The following is a 16,099-nucleotide window of genomic DNA, read 5'->3' as shown; positions in this document are numbered from 1 at the left end:
CTGCCTCCCGCCTCCCCCGGCCCGCCTCACTCCTGCGCCGCCCCTTGCCCGGAGGGGAGGGCGGGGTGCCAACTCCGGGCTGGGCAAGGAGGCCCGGGCAGGGCGGGGGTTCCGGGGGGAGGAACATCAGGGGGGCCCGGAGGGCCCCCTCCCTCCAAGGCGGATGCCTTCGCCCGGTGTCATGCCGGGACACCTCCCGACAGCACCTGGAGGATGGCAACCCTGGCTCGCGGCAGCGACTCCCCCTTTGGTCCAGCTACCAGGAGGAACCTGGAATTTTCCCGGACCGACGCCTCGATCGCCGGGCGACGTAACCTGAAGCAAACGGCAGCTCTGGAGGTGGGAACGGAGGCGTCCCCTTCCCAAATCTCCCGGAATTTCCCAACCGGGAGCCGGCAACCTCCCCCCCGCAAGCCCCAGCCCGCGACGGCCTCTTCCCCCGGGCCGCGTTGGGCGCCCAGCCGCAGAAGGGCCCGCGCAGCGCTGCCCGGGGTTACCCGTGGCGGGCGGGGGGCCCGGCCTAGCGTCGCCCCGGGAAAGCGGCTCCGGAGTCCTCCCCGCCTGAGCCGCTGCTGCCCCCCGCCGGCCGAGCCGGGCGTGGCAGCGTGTGCCCGAGCGGCCAACGGAGGTCTCGGGGTGCCGGCCCCACCCCCGCCCCTCCCTGCCTCCGCCGGGCCCCCGTGGGCGACTGCACTCTGCACATGCTCAGTGGCATGCTGCGACTCCGCCGACCCCCCTCCCGGCGCAAGCCCCGCGGCGCCCGGCAAGCCTGACCGAGGGGGCTTCGAGCGCTCCGTGTGCCAGGGCGCCCCGCGGAGGCCAGGCGGGGACAGATGCCCCGGCCGCACCACCCCCTCCGCCTCGCTGAGGGCGCCGGGCGGCAGAGCAAGCGGCCGACTGACAGACACACCGACCGGCCGGCCGGCCGGGAGCCCCTCCCCTCCCCTCCCCTCCCGCGCTCCGTCTGCCGGGCGGAGGGAGGCGCCGCGACGCTGCGTCAGGCGGGCTGGGCGGCGGGGGGGGGGACCGCGCGGCCGGCCGGGCAGGCAGGCAGGTAAGCGGCGCTGCGGCGGGAGGAGGAGGAGGAGGAGGAGGGCCCTCTTCGCGCGGCGCCTCCCTCCTTCCCTCCCCGCCTCGGGCGGAGTGGTCCTCCCTGGCCCCGCCCGGCAGCGTCGCCGCGGCAACGGGATGATGGGCGCAGCAGGGGCGCGGATGCAGGAGAAGGAGGCGCCGCCAGGTGTGCGGTGGAGCGGGGGCTGCGTGGGGGGGCTGCGGGCGGGTGGGGTAGCGAGACCCTGGCCGGCCCCCCTCCCGCTCTCATCCCGGCCTTTCTCTCCCTCTCTTCCCCCCCCCCAGCCTGATAAAGGACCCCACCCTTGGCGGCAGGCCCCGGAGCAGCGCAGCATGGACTGGCGACCCCCGGAGCAGCCGCGCCTCGCACCTGACCCGCCCGGCCACGCCACCATGCCCTGAGCTGCCCCTGGCCAGTGGGGCTTCGCGGCTGCCGCCGCCAGACATGCCCTGCCGAGCAGGCCCCAGATAGTAGGTAGGCGCCTCGCTTCCTCCGGCGGCACGGCCGGGCCGGGCCCACCTCCAGCCTCATTGAGATCTGTGCAGGCTCAGAGGCCTCGGGTCCCCCTAATGCCCTCTTTCTCCCGCAGCAGCGCCCCCCTCCGGGCGCTCCCCTACGCACACCGCCTGCCAGCCCGGAGAAGATGAATGCCAGCCCCCAGGAGGCCCTCATCTCCGTGTTTCTGCAGTTCGTGGAGGATCGGGGCCGCTGGGCCTACCGGGCCCTCAGCCAGACGCACCAGCCCCAGCCCCGGGAGCAGCTGCACAACGAGATGAACCTGCTGTACCGCAAGAGCAAGGTGGAGTGGAAACAGAGCAAGGACGAGGAGCCCAAGAAGGGGTAAGCGCCCCCCTCCCCCGGGTCCGGCTGTCCCTCTTGGCCTGGCTTCTCATCCCTATCAGCCGGGCAGGAGCCTCCTTGTCGCTGGACCCCAGACTGAGCCCTTGCAGGGTGGCATGGGGGGGGGGAGGAGACCAAGTCACCAGGACTGAACCTGCAGCAGTCCAAACACAGGTGCTGCGCTCAGAAAGCACCAAAGAAATCACAAGTACCTTGACACAGAATGCTCCCCGTTGTGGTTGAGGAGGTTACCCCGGAAGGCCAGGACAACAAAGCAAATGTCTTGAGGGGGATGTTTTTGTCCTGAGGGATGCAAACATTATGAATATAGAGTCTGAGTTCTGTGCTGGCCTGAATGCTGGGACTTCCCTTACTGTTTTGCCGGATTGGCTGTTGCGGCCAAGGGGTCCCATGCGTTGGCACCGGCGATGCTGGGAAATGCAGCGAGGGGGTCCCAGAGAGAAGGTGCCGGCTCCCGGGCACAAGGGGAAGGCCAGGACCCCTGATGCCACAAAACTGCCGGTTGCCAATGGGGGACTTAGATGAGCCTGTACAAAAGGGCGGGGGCTTTGCTTCCTTCAGCACTAAAAAGGTGTTAAGAGCAGCACTTAGACTGGTGACTGAGCCTTAGACTGGTTACTCAGGCCTTGCTTTTCTGGCTTCTTTTATTAAGTTCATCCATCTCACGTAGGGTCTTCCCCATTTCCTGCATCCTTCAACTTCAGCCCAGCACTATTCTCTTTTCTAGGGACTCTTTGTCTTCCCGTCATGTGACCCAAGAGCCTCAGTTCAGCCAGTTTAGCTCATCGGGGGAGTTCAGGCTTAATTTGGTCTAGGATCCACTTATTTGTCTTTTTGGTGGCCTGGGGTATCCATAAAACTCTCCCCCAACGCCATGTTTGAAAGGATTCTACTTTTCCCCTGCGTCGGCTTTCTTCAATGTTCACACATCCACATTGTAATTGGGGAAAATTATGACATGAATTAGTAACTCAATCTTGGTCACCAGCAACACAACCTTCAAGATCTTTTCTAGCTGCTTCATGCCTGCCCTCCTTGGTTTCCGTCTCCTCTTGACATCTTGGTTGCTGTTTCCCTTTTGGTTGAAGAGGCAGCCAGGGAACAGGAAATAGTTAACAATTTCAGTTTCTTCAGCATCAAATGTAAAGTTGTATTGTTTCCTAGTGGTCGGTACTTTTGTCTTCTTGATGTCCAGCTGTCATCCTGCTTTGGCACTTTCTGCTCCAACCTTCATCAGGAATCATTTCAAGTCTTCCATGTTTTCTAGCGATAATGTAGTATCATCTGCTTATCTCAAATCATTAATGTTCTTCCCACTAATTTCCACTCCAGCTTCATCTAAATCTAATCCACCTTTCCTTATGATCTGTTCTGCATACATGTTGAAGAGGGAGAAAGATAAAATGTATCTTTGTCTGAACCTTTATCAACTGGAAGCCATTCTCTTTCTCCATATTCTGTCCTAACAGCAGCCTCTTGCTTTGGGCACAGATTGTTTTGATGGGCGATCAAACCGCCCAGAGCTGCAGAGAAATGGGCGGTATAAAAATCTAAATAAATAAACAAACAAATAAATAAATAAATAAATAAATGTTGTGGCGCCCTCATTTCCTTTAAAGTTAGCCATAGATTTTTGTGATCCACACAGTCAAACGCATTGCTATAAAGGAAACACAAGTTGGTTTGCTTCTGAAATTCTCTCACATGCTCCAGGAACCAATGTACATTTGAAATATGATTTCTGAATCCAGCTTGAAAATCTGGTATTTCTCATTCCACATATAGTAACAGTATTTGTTGTAAGATTTTGAGCATCACTTTACTTGCGTGAAAAATAAATGTCGCAATCCGGTAGTTGCTGCAGTCCTTGACGTCTCCTTTTTTTCCAGCACTGGGATTTAAGTTGAGCACTTCCAGACTATGGATCATGGTTTCATTTCCCATATTTTATGCTGGTCTAAGACTGTAACAAATTGAATTGGATTGTTTCCCATATTTGTTGGCACAATGGTGTTAAGATTCAGATGGATTCTGTTTCTATGGCTTGGAATCGCTCTATTGACATCCCATCTACTCTGGGTGACTTGTTTCTCCCAATTGCTCTCAGTGCAGCTCTCACTTCACTTTCAAAAACTGTAGTTTTTTTCTTCAAAATATGCTTTTGGGAAGGAATCTGTCATTTCATCTTTTTTGAACAGTTCTTCAGTATTGTTCCCATTTTTATTTTGTTTGTTCAGTTAATGTATTTCCATATTGATCTTTCAGCATGCCTAACTATGATTTTAATTTCCCTTTGATTTCTTGGATCTTGTGGAACAGATCCCTTCTTTCTTGTTGCTCCCTTCTATTTCTTTATAAGTGTTCTCCTTTTTCTCTACTTGTGAGTCACTGGAATTCTGCATTTAGGCTTTTAATCCTATTTCCCTCACCTTTTACTTTTGCTTTTTCATCTATCTTTAGCAATTTCATCAGTCATATGTTGAAGGTTTTCTTTTGACTACTTCTTTGTACATTCTTCCTTGATAACATCTCAGGTTTCAACCCATACTATTTCTGGTTTACATTCACTTGAACTTAATAATGTAAGTCTGTCGTTTACATGGACAGAGTAAAATCACATAAACCAGGAAATAGAGAATATGTTTCTCCATGGAATCACTAGGCGTGAAGATTCTGGACCCTAAGGAATCCTTAAAAATGGGGGTGTGCTATCATACATCTGAACAAAGCCATGAAGCAGAGTTTGAGTTGGAAATATGGAAGATAACCAAAGTGGAAAGGTTGTAATACTGGTGACTTCAACCTCTCATACTAATTGGCCAAATGTGAGTTCAAGTCTAGACACAGAAGCAGGATTTCTTGCGATCATAAATGAGTGTGCGGTGGAGCAGTTGATCACGGATCCAGCTCGAAATGTCAAAAGTCCAAATTAGGTTCTGATTGGGAGTCAAGATGCAATTGTGATTGTGCTGATTGGGAATGATGACCACAAGACTATTTAAGTTCAGAATTCATGTTAATGGAAAGTTGCCCCAAAGTCCAAGACTAGAGATTTTGATTTCACAGGGGGAACTTTGTGAAAAATGTGGGGATTAGTCAAAAGGAAGCTAAAAATTAGATAGTTATTCTAGTTCTCTTAAAAATGAAAATCAAGAGAATCAGTTCCCTCTGGAATGCCTGAAGACCATTTAAAATCCCCTTACCTGAGGCTCAGTTAAAATGTTAAATGTTATGTTTCATCTCAGGAAATGTACTGCCTAGTCTAGAAGGATGCTGGCGCGACTATTTACCCACGTCAAAGAAGCCACTGAAAGGGGAAAGGTTTTGTTGAAACAATGGAAGGTCTAACGGAGTGAGGTGAACATCAAGGAGCCCAGAAGCAAAATGCATGTAGATTGACAAGAAGGCAAACATAAAGAATATTTGAGGATTGTGAAAAAAATAGTCAGCATTACTTCAGCTAGTTGGCGTAGTCGTGGTAAGGAGTGCGGACTTCTAATCTGGCATGCCGGGTTCGATTCTGTACTCCTCCACATGCAGCCAGCTGGGTGACCTTGGGCTAGTCACAGCACTGATAAAACTGACCAAGCAGTGATATCAGGGCTCTCTCAGCCTCACCTCCCTCACAGGGTGTCTGTTGTGGGGAGAGGAAAGGGAAGGCGACTGTAAGTCACTTTGAGACTCCTTCGGGTAGAGAAAAGCGGCATATAAGAACCAACCCTTTTATTCTTCTTATATGAGGAGCAAGAAACCAGCCAGGGAGGCAATTGGGTCAGTGGATGACAAAGAAATTGGAGGATTGTTTATTTATTTATTGAAATTTCTGAGTTACCCCCTTTCCTAAAATGGTCTTGGGGTGATTTCTAACTAACAGAAATAAATCATACAATAAAACATTAAAATCCTAAAGATTAATCTATAAAATTACTCGGTCATTCCCTCAAGTGTCACTCTTGTGGGCCTGAGGTTACAGAATTTGGAAATGAAATTATTAGCCCAATTTAGGTGGGGGAGAATGGCTCAGCCAAAACCCGGGCAGGGAATTAGGCAGGGGGCTCATTTAGATGCTAAGAGTGCGCCCTTGGTCTCCAGCCAATGCCTGCTATAAGAGCACCCTTTGGGACTTTTGTGAGGGCCTGGATGTTCATGTAAAGAAGATAAGGAAATAATACAGGAAGTGAATGAATTCTTGCAGCAGGTAGCCACGTGGGCTTGCAGTAGAAAAACTAGATTCCTCCAAGAGCATCTTAGAGATCAGAAAGATTTGGGAGGCTGGTTACATAAGCCAAGCTCCTTTCCTCAGAAACAAGAATGAATTCTTTGTTTTTACTGCACAAGATGTGAATCATGGACCTGCTGCTGGAGTTGCTGTTTCTGAGAAGTGTGTTTAGCGAATTGGGACAAATTGAGGTGACAAGAAATGAGGTTCTAGAAGGAACTCTGAGTCTGTGGCAAAAGTAGCACCCAAAAGGGGCAAAAAGGGGATCCAGGGAAGCACAAACCAGTTGCTTGGGACAGATGCCAAGGCTTAACTCTGGAAACAGTTAGTTTTTGTTTTTCCTGAAAATGTTTAAATTGCTGTCATAAGTTGCCTTGAACCACAGAGAAAACTGGTAGAGGAACAAAGTCTGCTGAGGAAAAATCAGCCTGGCTTCTGCAAAGGGAAGTCTGGCCATCTAGCAGGCTAACAAATGTGTGGTCAAGAGTGGTCCTCTAGATACCATCTTCCTGGAGTTCCGAAAGGCTTTGAGCAGGTACCTCCCCAAAACCTGCTGAATAGACTTAACCAACCCGGGACAAGAGGACAGGTTTTGCACTGGAGGGGAGGGATCCCACAAAGATCAGCACTGCGGATGACGCTCTTTAATTTGCTCGCTCGTGTGATCTAGGATCAAGCACCGTAGTGGCCAAATTTGCAGATGATACAAATTATTCCAGATGTTGAAAGCCCAGGGGAACCTGCAGAGCTACAGGTAGAACTCTCTAACATGAATGAGAGGACAACGTTGCAAATAACATTCCCCAGCTAGAAGCACTTCCTAATAGGATTTGAACTTGCTGAGACAGAGAGGGAAAGAGACCTTGTGGCCCTAGGGAAGCTCGATGAAAATGTCAACCACAGCTGAGACAAAGGCAACCTCTGTGCTGCGGATTATTAGGAAGGGATTGAGAATAAGACCACCAGAATTAAAATACTCCTGTGCAGATCTGTGGTGTGGACTCAGCTGGAAAACTGTGCTCAGTTCTGGTCACTGTATCTCAAGAAGGGCGTAGCAGAGCTAGAAGTATAGAAGAGGGCAGCCAAGGTGATCCGAGGAGGAAAGGCTGAACAGTCAGGGGCTTTTCTCACATAGGAAGAGATGGGGGATTGCCTTAGTCTGCCTGTAGCAGGAACAGTGTAATACAAATGTAAAGAATATAAAAATAAATAAAAGGGTTGAGGAGCACTTTAAAGAATAATAACATTTGTCAGGGTAAAAATCCATAGGGAATTAATATTAGGAGGCAGCTTGTAATGTAAGATTGTTTTTTTTTTTGTAATGGTTTTACTATGTATGACTTTATAATGTTAATCACCCCAAACTGATAGGGTGGGGCGGTATACTAATAAAACATTTACTACCATTTATTTTTACACTGGTCCAGGGAAGCTCCATCCACACGTGCAGCTGCCTGTTCCCGAGGCCAGCAGAGTCTCCAAGTCCCAAGAAGAGCAAGATCTGCAGGGGGAGGAGAGAGGCTGCTGGCTGAGGAAGCCAAAAGGGCAGAGAATCCAAGAATGCAGCACTGTGTGGGCTGCGGGTGGAAAGGTTTCCACTACCATCAAAGGAGGGGATTCTACAGTCTTTGGGGGTCCCTCCCTGTTGCTTGTATCCTTAGGAAGCCTTTCCTAACTTTTAGCTTAAAGATTTTGAGCGAGGAATTCTTGGCCTTCTCTTCCTTCCAGGTAGTTGAGTCCTGTCCTCTTATGTCCCACCCACCCAAGTTCTCTTTGGCTGTCAGACAGGGAGGCGCTGGAAGATTCTGTACTTTGCATACAAAAGGTCCCAGGTTCAATCCTCTGCATGTCCAGTTAAACCGATCCAGTGATGTGAAAGCCCTCTCCCTCCCCTGGCCTTGTGACCACCTTCACTAGAGGCACAGCCTGGTGGCAGAGGTAACTCCTCTCACCTGTCCCAACCAGGCAAGCAAGCATGGCTTCCCCCAACCCAGTCTGCAGGGAGTGAAGGGTTAAGACACCAGCAGGCAGCCAATGCTTGGCTCCTGCAGGTCACCCAGATGCAGTTTCCATGGAAACGGCTGGGCCACCAGCCAGCATCCTGCTGCATCCTCATGGTTTTGGTACCCAGGCCCCTGCACTCCAGTGAATGAAACCTGGGAATGGGGGGGGGGGGAGATTGGAAAGGAAGAGGTACTGCTGGGAAAGTAGGGTGCAGGGAAGGAAGATGGGTGTGCTTGGCTGTGATGGGGGGCAGGCTAGAAAGAGGATGCATGTGTGTGTGTGTGTAGGGAGGGGTCTGCAGAAACCTTAAGGCAGGCCAACTCCCCATCAACCCAGCGATCTGCAACCGCCTTCAGGTCTGAAATGTGAATCCTGTGAGGCAGGGTGGACCGACCGTTGTGGTCATTTCTTGGCACCCAGAATTTGGAAACATCCTGGGGCTGTGCCCATTCTTGTCTGAGCAAGGTGGACAAGGGCGAGGGCAGGCAGGAGGGCCCTGTTCAGGTTGGCGAAGAAGGGAAGCCAAAGCAGCACGGGGAGGGGGGACTGGCCCCTGCCCCTTCTCAGTCGGGATGCCCCCTCCTGCCATGGCTGTGCCGTCTCACCCAGCTCTGCTGCCAGGGGTAGCAGCCGGCCTTTCCATCTCGGCAGCAGCCGGGGCCCAGCCTCTGGGGTTGCATGCTGGTTTCTTCTGCCACGCTAAGAGAAGGGCGCTGGGTTGCCCCTGTAGAGGCCCGCTTGGGGGGAGCTGGGGAGTCTGCTGAGGGGGGTGGAGGGGGCCCGGCTCAGTGGAAGGGCCTTTGCTTAGCATGCAGAAGGTCGCGAGCTCAGTCTGCAGCGTCTTCCATTTAGATGACCAGGCGGGAGTGATGTGAAATGCCTCCCTCTGTCTTTGAGGGCAAGACGGATTTTGAGGGGCTGATTCAGTAGGAGGCGGTTTCGTGTGGCTTCCTGTGTGGGAACTGAGGAGCGTTCTGGGCAGGCTCCTCCCAGGCATTGAGGTTTGGCCAGGGGTAGGCTGACTGTGTTTCTTCGAGGTCCTCCGGAGGCAAGGAGCGGGAGGTGGATTCAGAAGACCGGGGAGGTGGGTGGGCAGGGAGTGGCCCTGGGCAGGGAGGTCTGCAGCTCCGGGCACTGCCCGTGCTGTCCCCTTCCTCCAACCCTGAGGACCCAGGCCTCCTGTTTCCCAGGGCTGTTTAAAGGAAGCAACGAGAGAATTTGAAGTCACGAGGCTTAGACTGTCTCCACAAGCAGAGCGATGAACCTTTGCCCGGTGGCCATCCTCTGGCCAGGCCACGGCCGGTCTTTCCCAGGGAGCAGGGTCTTCCGTGGGCCGCCGTGGGCTGAATGAGGTGAAATAAACCTGTAGGATTTCATTCCCACATCAGTGGTGTCATCATTCTTCAGAGGTTGCAGGGGGGCTTCTGACTCTTCCTCCTCTCTCTCTCTCTCCTCTGCAGTTCAGCTAAGGAGCCTGGGGTGGGGAAGGCGCGGGACGTGGCCTCCTTCCGTCGCCACTTCAGGATGGGCTTCATGACCATGCCCGCCTCGCAAGAACATGCTCCGCACCCCTGTGCCAGCAGTATGGCCCCCCGGTCCCTCTCCTGCCACTCCGTGGGCAGCGTGGACAGCGGCTCGGGAGACGGGGCTGCCGGCTCTCGCAAGCCGCCCGCCAAGCCCAAGCGCCATCCCAGCACCAAGCTGAGCGCAGATGCCAAGGCCTCCTTGGAGCCTGCGGGGAGCAAGAAAGGAGGTACGGGGAGCAGGGGGCCGGGAGGGGGACTCCGCCCATCTCAGCAGGCTTGCCTTTCGAAACCGTGCTGGAGGTTCCTTGGCTGTGTCCAGTGGCTCGGGCGTGGGGCGAGGGCGGAGGAAGCGCTACTGTGGGCCCCACTCCACGCACGGGCTCTGCCTCTCAGAGCAGGGCAAAGGGGAACTGGCCGGGGGGGGCAGAGCCTGTGCCAGATCCCATCCCGCCCGACGGCCCTGTGGGCACTGCTAGGCCTTTCCCGTCCCCAGGCCAGACCGAGCCTTCCGTCTGCTGGGATGCACTGGCTCCTTGGTCCGGCTACTGGCTCTCTACAGAAAGCCACGTGACTGTCCCTTTTGTGTGACTGTCCATCCTCCAGGGCCGAGCCCTGGCACTGAAAAGGTGCCCCTCCGTGCCCCCGTTGACCTCCCAACCGTCACCGGCAGACTGTCCTCTGTGCTTCTCTTCCACACTAGGTTCCCAAAAGTCCAGCTCCGAAGGTCGGGAGCTGGGACGCAAGGTGCCCCCCCAGAAGCCCAAGCGCAGCCCCCACACCCACTTGTCCGTCTCGTTTGATGAGGCCTATGCGGGCAGGCTGCCTGGGCCCCCCTTGGGCGGGGCCCTGCAGCGCTACAGCCGCGCCTTCCCCCACCCTGCGGCCAAGGGCTCCGATGCCGAGGAGGACGAGCCGGTGTACATTGAGATGGTGGGGGACATCTTCCGAGGCCCCGGGCCGCCCTCGCAGGGGCCAGCTGCAGCAGACGAGGACTCTGACGAGAGCGAAGCCATTTACGAAGAGATGAAGTATCCGCTCCTGGAAGAAGGGGGTGAATGCCGGCCCAACGGGGCACTGGCCTCCCCGCGCCACCATCCGGCCAAGCGGGAGGCTGCCAAGGCGGTGCCCAGCACCAAAACCTCCCCCTGTGAAATCCCGCCCCCCTTCCCCAACCTCTTGCAGCACCGCCCCCCTCTGCTGGCCTTCCCACAGGGCAAGAAGGGCTACAAAGGACCCAGCCAGGAAGGGTCCAAGTTGCCTGTCCCATGCCACGCAAAGGATGCCCCAACGGCCCCCATGACCCCCCAGGTTCCCAGCCACCAACAGAGGCCAGGGGATGGCGCAGCCTTGGGCCCCTCAGGTCGTGCCCGCAGCCACTCCACGCCACTCCCCCCCCAGCCCACTGGCCAGAGCAAAGCAGAGAAGGAGCTCCCCAACTCCCACAGCATGATCTGCCCCCCGGCCAAGCAGGCCCCTGGGCCAGCCGCCCCAGCGGCCTCCACCCCCTCCATGCTCCCGGTCAAAGAGAAGCCCGCTGTCTCCTACACCATGGTCTACTCCGCCGTCAAGGTCACCACACATTCGGCCCCCATGGAGCAGAAGACCGAGAAGGAGATTTCGGTCCTGCTGTGCGCCCGTCCCTCTACAGTGCCCGCCTGCAGGCAGGCCCAGAGGGCTTGCACGCTGCCCGAGCCCCCGCCCCTCGGCATGGTCTGGACTTATCCTGCCCCCTGTGTGGGGCTGAAGCGCCCACCAGCCTACGAGAGCATCAAGAACGTGGGCACCAAAGCTGCCTCCGCGGTCAAGATCCCACTCCAGGACCGGGCATTCACCAGCGTTGCCTGCGCCCACCTCCTGCCTGGCGAAGAGTGCGCCCGCCCAGCGGGAGACGAGGAGCCCTTTGGGTGGGTGCTACAGAGGAGAATGGGCTACGTGAGCCGGAAGGGGAAGGAACTGGACAGTGAGTACTGGCTGCAAGTGGGGGCGGGGGGGGGGGAATCTCGGGCTGCGGTCTCTGAGAGGGGGCCGAGGTCAGCCTCCCTCTGGCTGACGTTCGGGGGGTCCGTTTTGTTTGTCAGTGCTTTGCATGGGGGGAGGTGTTAGCATGTTTCAAACTGTGTCTTCATCACTGAGGAGAGTCAGCATGGGACTGTGGGTAAAGTGCCGGAACAGGACCTCGGGGCCCCCAGGAACAAATCTGAGGCCCAGCACAAACTCTCCGCCTGGCCTGCCTCACCAGACTGTTGTGGGGAGAACAATGTCCTAAGAGCCACTTGGGGCCCCAGCAGTGGGGGACCGGCCCAGTGCCCACACGGTCCAGCAGACGGCTGTCTTTCCCGCCTGGGGGGGTCTGCTCTCTGCTGAGCCCTTCTCCCTTGCCCTAACAGAGGCCCCAGACTGCCCCAAGGCTTTTGGAGAGAGTGACAGCGCTCCCCCCAGGATGGAGAAGGAAGAGAAGGCCGGGCCGGGCCTGGCACAGTCTGGCATCCCCGTCCGCACGCTGGGGCCCGAGGGCATAGCTGCCAAGATGCCCGGGGTACGGACAAACCTGCCCGTCCCCTGCCAGACCTTTCCCGCCTGTCACCGGAACGGAGGTGAGGAGGCTGTGGGGGCGGGAGGGCAGGCCCTAGATGGAAACGCATCCCCTCTGAGGAAAGGGGCTCTGAGGGTTCGGGGCGTGGGGTCCCTGCTTGCTCTTGGGCTGCAGAATGTGCCTCTGATGCAGCTGCAGAAAAGCAGGTGACCTTCAGATGAGGACAGGCTGCAGAGAGCAAGACGGTATTGCAGAGAGAATCCAAGCAGGGGAGAGGCAGGGGTTGGCCTACTTGCTCTTGAGGTTGGATTCTCTTTACCTTTGGGGGGGGGGGGGGCTTTGGGGAACGCCCCTCATCCCTCCCACCCCTAGATTGTGCCATAGTTTGCTTTGGGGGGGGGGGGAGCCAAGACAGTGATGCTTCGTCATGGAGGTGTCTGTGACTCCCGGCCATGTTTCTGCCCAGCGTGATGGGTGCCCAGAGAGGGAGGGCTGAGCGAAGGGCGTGGCATTGCTGAAGAGCGTGTCTCCTGCTTCCCCCTCCCAGATTTCACTAGCGGTTACCTCCTGGGTCGCTCTGCATCCACCTCTGGGGTTCGCCATGCTGTGGTTCACGCACAGAGGCCGTGCAGCCACCCCCGGGACCCGGCCAGTCTGGTATGGAGGCAGGGAGGTGCTGGGGGGAGGGGGGCTGGAGGCGGGCCTTGGTGGGAGGGGCCCATTGGCCTGCCTGTGGAAAGCAGAATCTCAGGCTCAGACATCCTTCCTGGCTCAAACCTGGTTTCTTGACTTGGCTGGGAAGGGGGGAGGGAAGCCGTGACCCCCCTCCTCACAGTGCCCTTCCCCCACAGGCTCTGCAGCAGGGACCACTGCCAGCCCCCGGGCCCCCCCAGGGCTCCCGCGAGCGAGATGGCAAGCTCCTGGAGGTGATTGAGCGGAAGCGGTGCGTGTGCAAGGAGATCAAGGCGCGACATCGCCCCGAGCGCACCCTGTGCAAGCAGGAGAGCATGCCAATCCTGCCCAGCTGGCGGAGGAATACAGAGAACCGCAAGTCCGGGACCCCCCCCTGCCGCCGCCAGCAAACTGTGCTTTGGGACACAGCCATATGAGGGCGCGGGGCTGAGCCCCGAGGAACCGGTGCCTTGTGCGAGCCGAGCGGGACACGGCGCAGGGCTAACTGCTGGCAGCGTGGCGCCCTGCCCGTGGCCCCTGGCCTGGGACTCTGCAGAGACCGTGGGCTGCTTGGGTGCTGCCCCCAGCTGGGCGATGGCAAGAACACAACCGCGGGCAAAGCCAGGCAGACGGCTCTTCAGCCAAGATCCAGGGTCAAAAGCAGCTCTGGGAAAGCCGCGTGGAAAGCCTGTTGCCTCACCTCAAGGACCCTTGGCGGGAACGGCTGCCCCAGAGGCTCACCCCACAGGGGGCTGTGTCTTAGAGGGGGGCAAGGTTACCCGCTGGAACCCCTGGCCCTCACCCTCCGCACCCACCGCGCCTGTGCCAACCACCCACCTGGAAGATGCCGCCATTCCTCTTTCCCGGAGGGGGCCAGCCTGGGAGTGTGAGCAGGGCAGCCGCACGTCTGTGGTCTTTGCGAAGAGGGAGGGCTCGGAGTGCCAGGGGCATGTCCAGATTCTCACGGGTGTTACTCTGTCGCGGGGGAGGAGGGTGGGTAACGGGGGTTGTCGTTTCCAAGCAGAGTCCAGACCGGAGTGGTTGCCGTCTCCCACTGCATCTGCCAAGCCGTTTGGGCGGCCAGTTCTGTAGGCTGGGATGCCTGGACACAAGCTGCCTCTCCATCCCCAGGGGAGGGGCAGAGGGGAGAGAAGAGCAGGCGCTTAAGACTGAGCCGCTGCTTTCTTGGCATCTGTATCTCTGGCTGTGGGGCAGACTCCATCAGCTTACAAAATAAAATAAGCAAACATTTCCCAGTCTAGCAGTGAAATTGTGAAATCAGAGTTTTCTAGTCCGGCAAATTAGAAGAAGGGGCAGAAACTTTGGGTTGAAAATGCAGTTTTCCATAAACTTTCCTCCCCGATAATAAAAATGCCAATGTTTTCCTTTGTAGGAAAACTGTTAGCTACATCTCCCGTTTACAAAAATAATCCGCCGCAGTGTCCGTTCCCTTCTTCCCTGGTTCATTTGGCTTACATTGAAAGCCAGTTCTGAATGTCAGCAGGTGCCTGGAGACTCCAGGAGGGGCTGTGTGCTGTCTTTCCTCTCCCGCTGACTCTTCTCACTGAAATCTGCTTGAAATGTCCCTTTTTCACTGGTCAGAAAAGCCAAAATCCAGGGTGGGGATGGGGAGAAGCTTTCAGTGGAATCAGCCCTCCCTGGGGGGATGAGCTTGGCTTGAAGTGCTGCTGGAACTGTGCTGCCGGGCCACGGGGCGGGGAATGCGGGAGCTCTCCTGCTTGTGTCTTCCCCAGGCATCCGGCAATGGCGCTAAGTCTGAACTCCAGCCTGGCTCCATGTCCTGGCAAAGTTTCTCACCCTCTTTGGGCAACCTCACAGGGTGGGTTTTGCTCAATGTGGGCTACAAGAGACAGGGTGGGATTCCTGGTGGCGACTCGTGTCGCTCATCACTGTTGTGATCATGCGCTCAGTGCCTCCCACAGGGGTGAGAACCTTCTTCTTTGGGTATTACCCCGTCCGGTTCATAGGACTAGTCGGTGGGATCACAGGGGAAGCCCAGGCAGGCTCTGCAGTGTTAGAAAGATGGCCCCAACCAAGCCTCCAGGCAGGACTGGCCAAGCAGCAGCAGCAGCAGCAGCAGCAGCCTCTTGTCCTGACTTCCCCCCTCACCGGCCTTGCAGCCTCTCTCTCTGCTGGTATTCCTCTCCGTGAGGCCACCTCTTTGTGCTGAACTCTCCGTCTCTCTCCTGGTGACGGCCCATGCTGGCAGAGGTGGAGCCAAAGGGTTTTCCTCTGCCCTGTGCCAGGCAAGCCACTCCAGGCTGGCAGCGTTTTGTCCTTTCTCATCAAAGACTCACCCTCAGCCAACAGATTTGGGAACGAAGCTTCTGGAACTGGTCCGGGGCCCTCTCAGCATCATCCACACCGTCCCCTCACCCACTTCTGCTTCAGAACCATGAGCAAATCCATCTGCCACCATTTCCTGTTAGCGTCCACAAGACACGGCTGGACCGGTTGGGGCGTTGGCATGAATTAGGGTTAAAAAACTGGGTACGGCGCCGTCAGGGTGAAGGAGAACCCAGTCGGGACTCCTTGGTTTTATGCTCCAGCCCCTGATTTAAATATTTCACAAGATTGTCTAGCGTAGCAAGATGATGGAACTGCTTTGCAAAAATATTTATGCTGGGGATTCGTGGGAGGGTATTTATATATTGAGAAACAATGAAAATAAAACAGAACTGTCACACTGGGTCGCTCTACTGTGGACTAGTTTCTTGTGTGTGGTTCTGGGCTCTCTAGTAGAGACAGGAGCAGAGAAGAACACCAGGAGCTTGGGGGCTGTGGCTCAGTGGCAGGAACTTCTCCTCGGCATGCAGCAGAACCTGGTTTCTGTGCCATTTAGGAGTATGAGACTGGCATAAAAGACACGGGCCCTGCCAATCTCGGCGGGGAATGCTTCTGTGGACTTCTGTTTGTCAATAGGCAGGAGGGCGACTGAGCTGTAGGATGCTGAGCAGAAAGTCTGAAGAGCCCCCGTGGCTCCAGCAGGAAGAAGCAAAATCCTGGATACCTTTTGGGCCCACCCGCAAGCCCCCATCCTCTCTTGAGCCGGCCTCCTCTCTAGATAGGCCTCTGCCCCCTGCCGATCTTTCCCAACTTGGACCTAGAAATGCTACATACTGGAGTCCACCCTCCATTGGAGGCATTTTCTTCCGAGGAATTCATCTTGGCCACCTGAAGATCAGTTGGAA

At 56.1% G+C, this 16,099-nt stretch overlaps 1 protein-coding gene across 8 annotated transcripts; it reads left to right on the top strand.

Annotated features, from left to right (window-relative positions):
• Window positions 1-44: 44 nt before the first annotated feature.
• Window positions 45-15,599, top strand: NYAP1 (neuronal tyrosine phosphorylated phosphoinositide-3-kinase adaptor 1). 8 transcript variants are annotated; one of them, XM_077312834.1, is made up of 8 exons: window positions 199-339; window positions 1,357-1,546; window positions 1,662-1,912; window positions 9,617-9,909; window positions 10,383-11,642; window positions 12,070-12,276; window positions 12,763-12,872; window positions 13,067-15,599. In XM_077312834.1, the coding sequence occupies exons 3-8, from the start codon at window positions 1,716-1,718 to the stop codon at window positions 13,322-13,324; spliced, it is 2,325 nt and encodes a 774-aa protein (XP_077168949.1). In that variant the 5' UTR covers window positions 199-339; window positions 1,357-1,546; window positions 1,662-1,715; the 3' UTR covers window positions 13,325-15,599. The 8 variants fall into 8 exon arrangements, with proteins under 8 accessions (XP_077168947.1, XP_077168945.1, XP_077168949.1 ...); XM_077312835.1 differs by lacking the exon at window positions 199-339 and adding an exon at window positions 1,034-1,054; XM_077312836.1 differs by lacking the exon at window positions 199-339 and adding an exon at window positions 1,061-1,237 and having other exon boundaries at window positions 1,665-1,912.
• Window positions 15,600-16,099: the final 500 nt, after the last annotated feature.

Source organism: Paroedura picta, chromosome 16 (assembly GCF_049243985.1).
Source record: "Paroedura picta isolate Pp20150507F chromosome 16, Ppicta_v3.0, whole genome shotgun sequence".
NCBI lineage: Eukaryota > Metazoa > Chordata > Lepidosauria > Squamata > Gekkonidae > Paroedura > Paroedura picta.
Note: the sequence above shows the minus strand (reverse complement) of the source record. Positions and strands in the feature narration are given on the sequence as shown.

What these genes read in the sequence shown, in the direction of transcription:
- NYAP1 (XM_077312830.1), top strand. Translation starts at nt 214, where the DNA reads ATGGCAACCCTGGCTCGCGGCAGCGACTCCCCCTTTGGTCCAGCTACC. An exon ending in CGCCTGTCACCGGAACGGAG is followed by an intron (nt 12,277 to 12,762) that starts GTGAGGAGGCTG and finishes TCCCCCTCCCAG; the next exon opens with ATTTCACTAGCGGTTACCTC. An exon ending in CCCGGGACCCGGCCAGTCTG is followed by an intron (nt 12,873 to 13,066) that starts GTATGGAGGCAG and finishes CTTCCCCCACAG; the next exon opens with GCTCTGCAGCAGGGACCACT.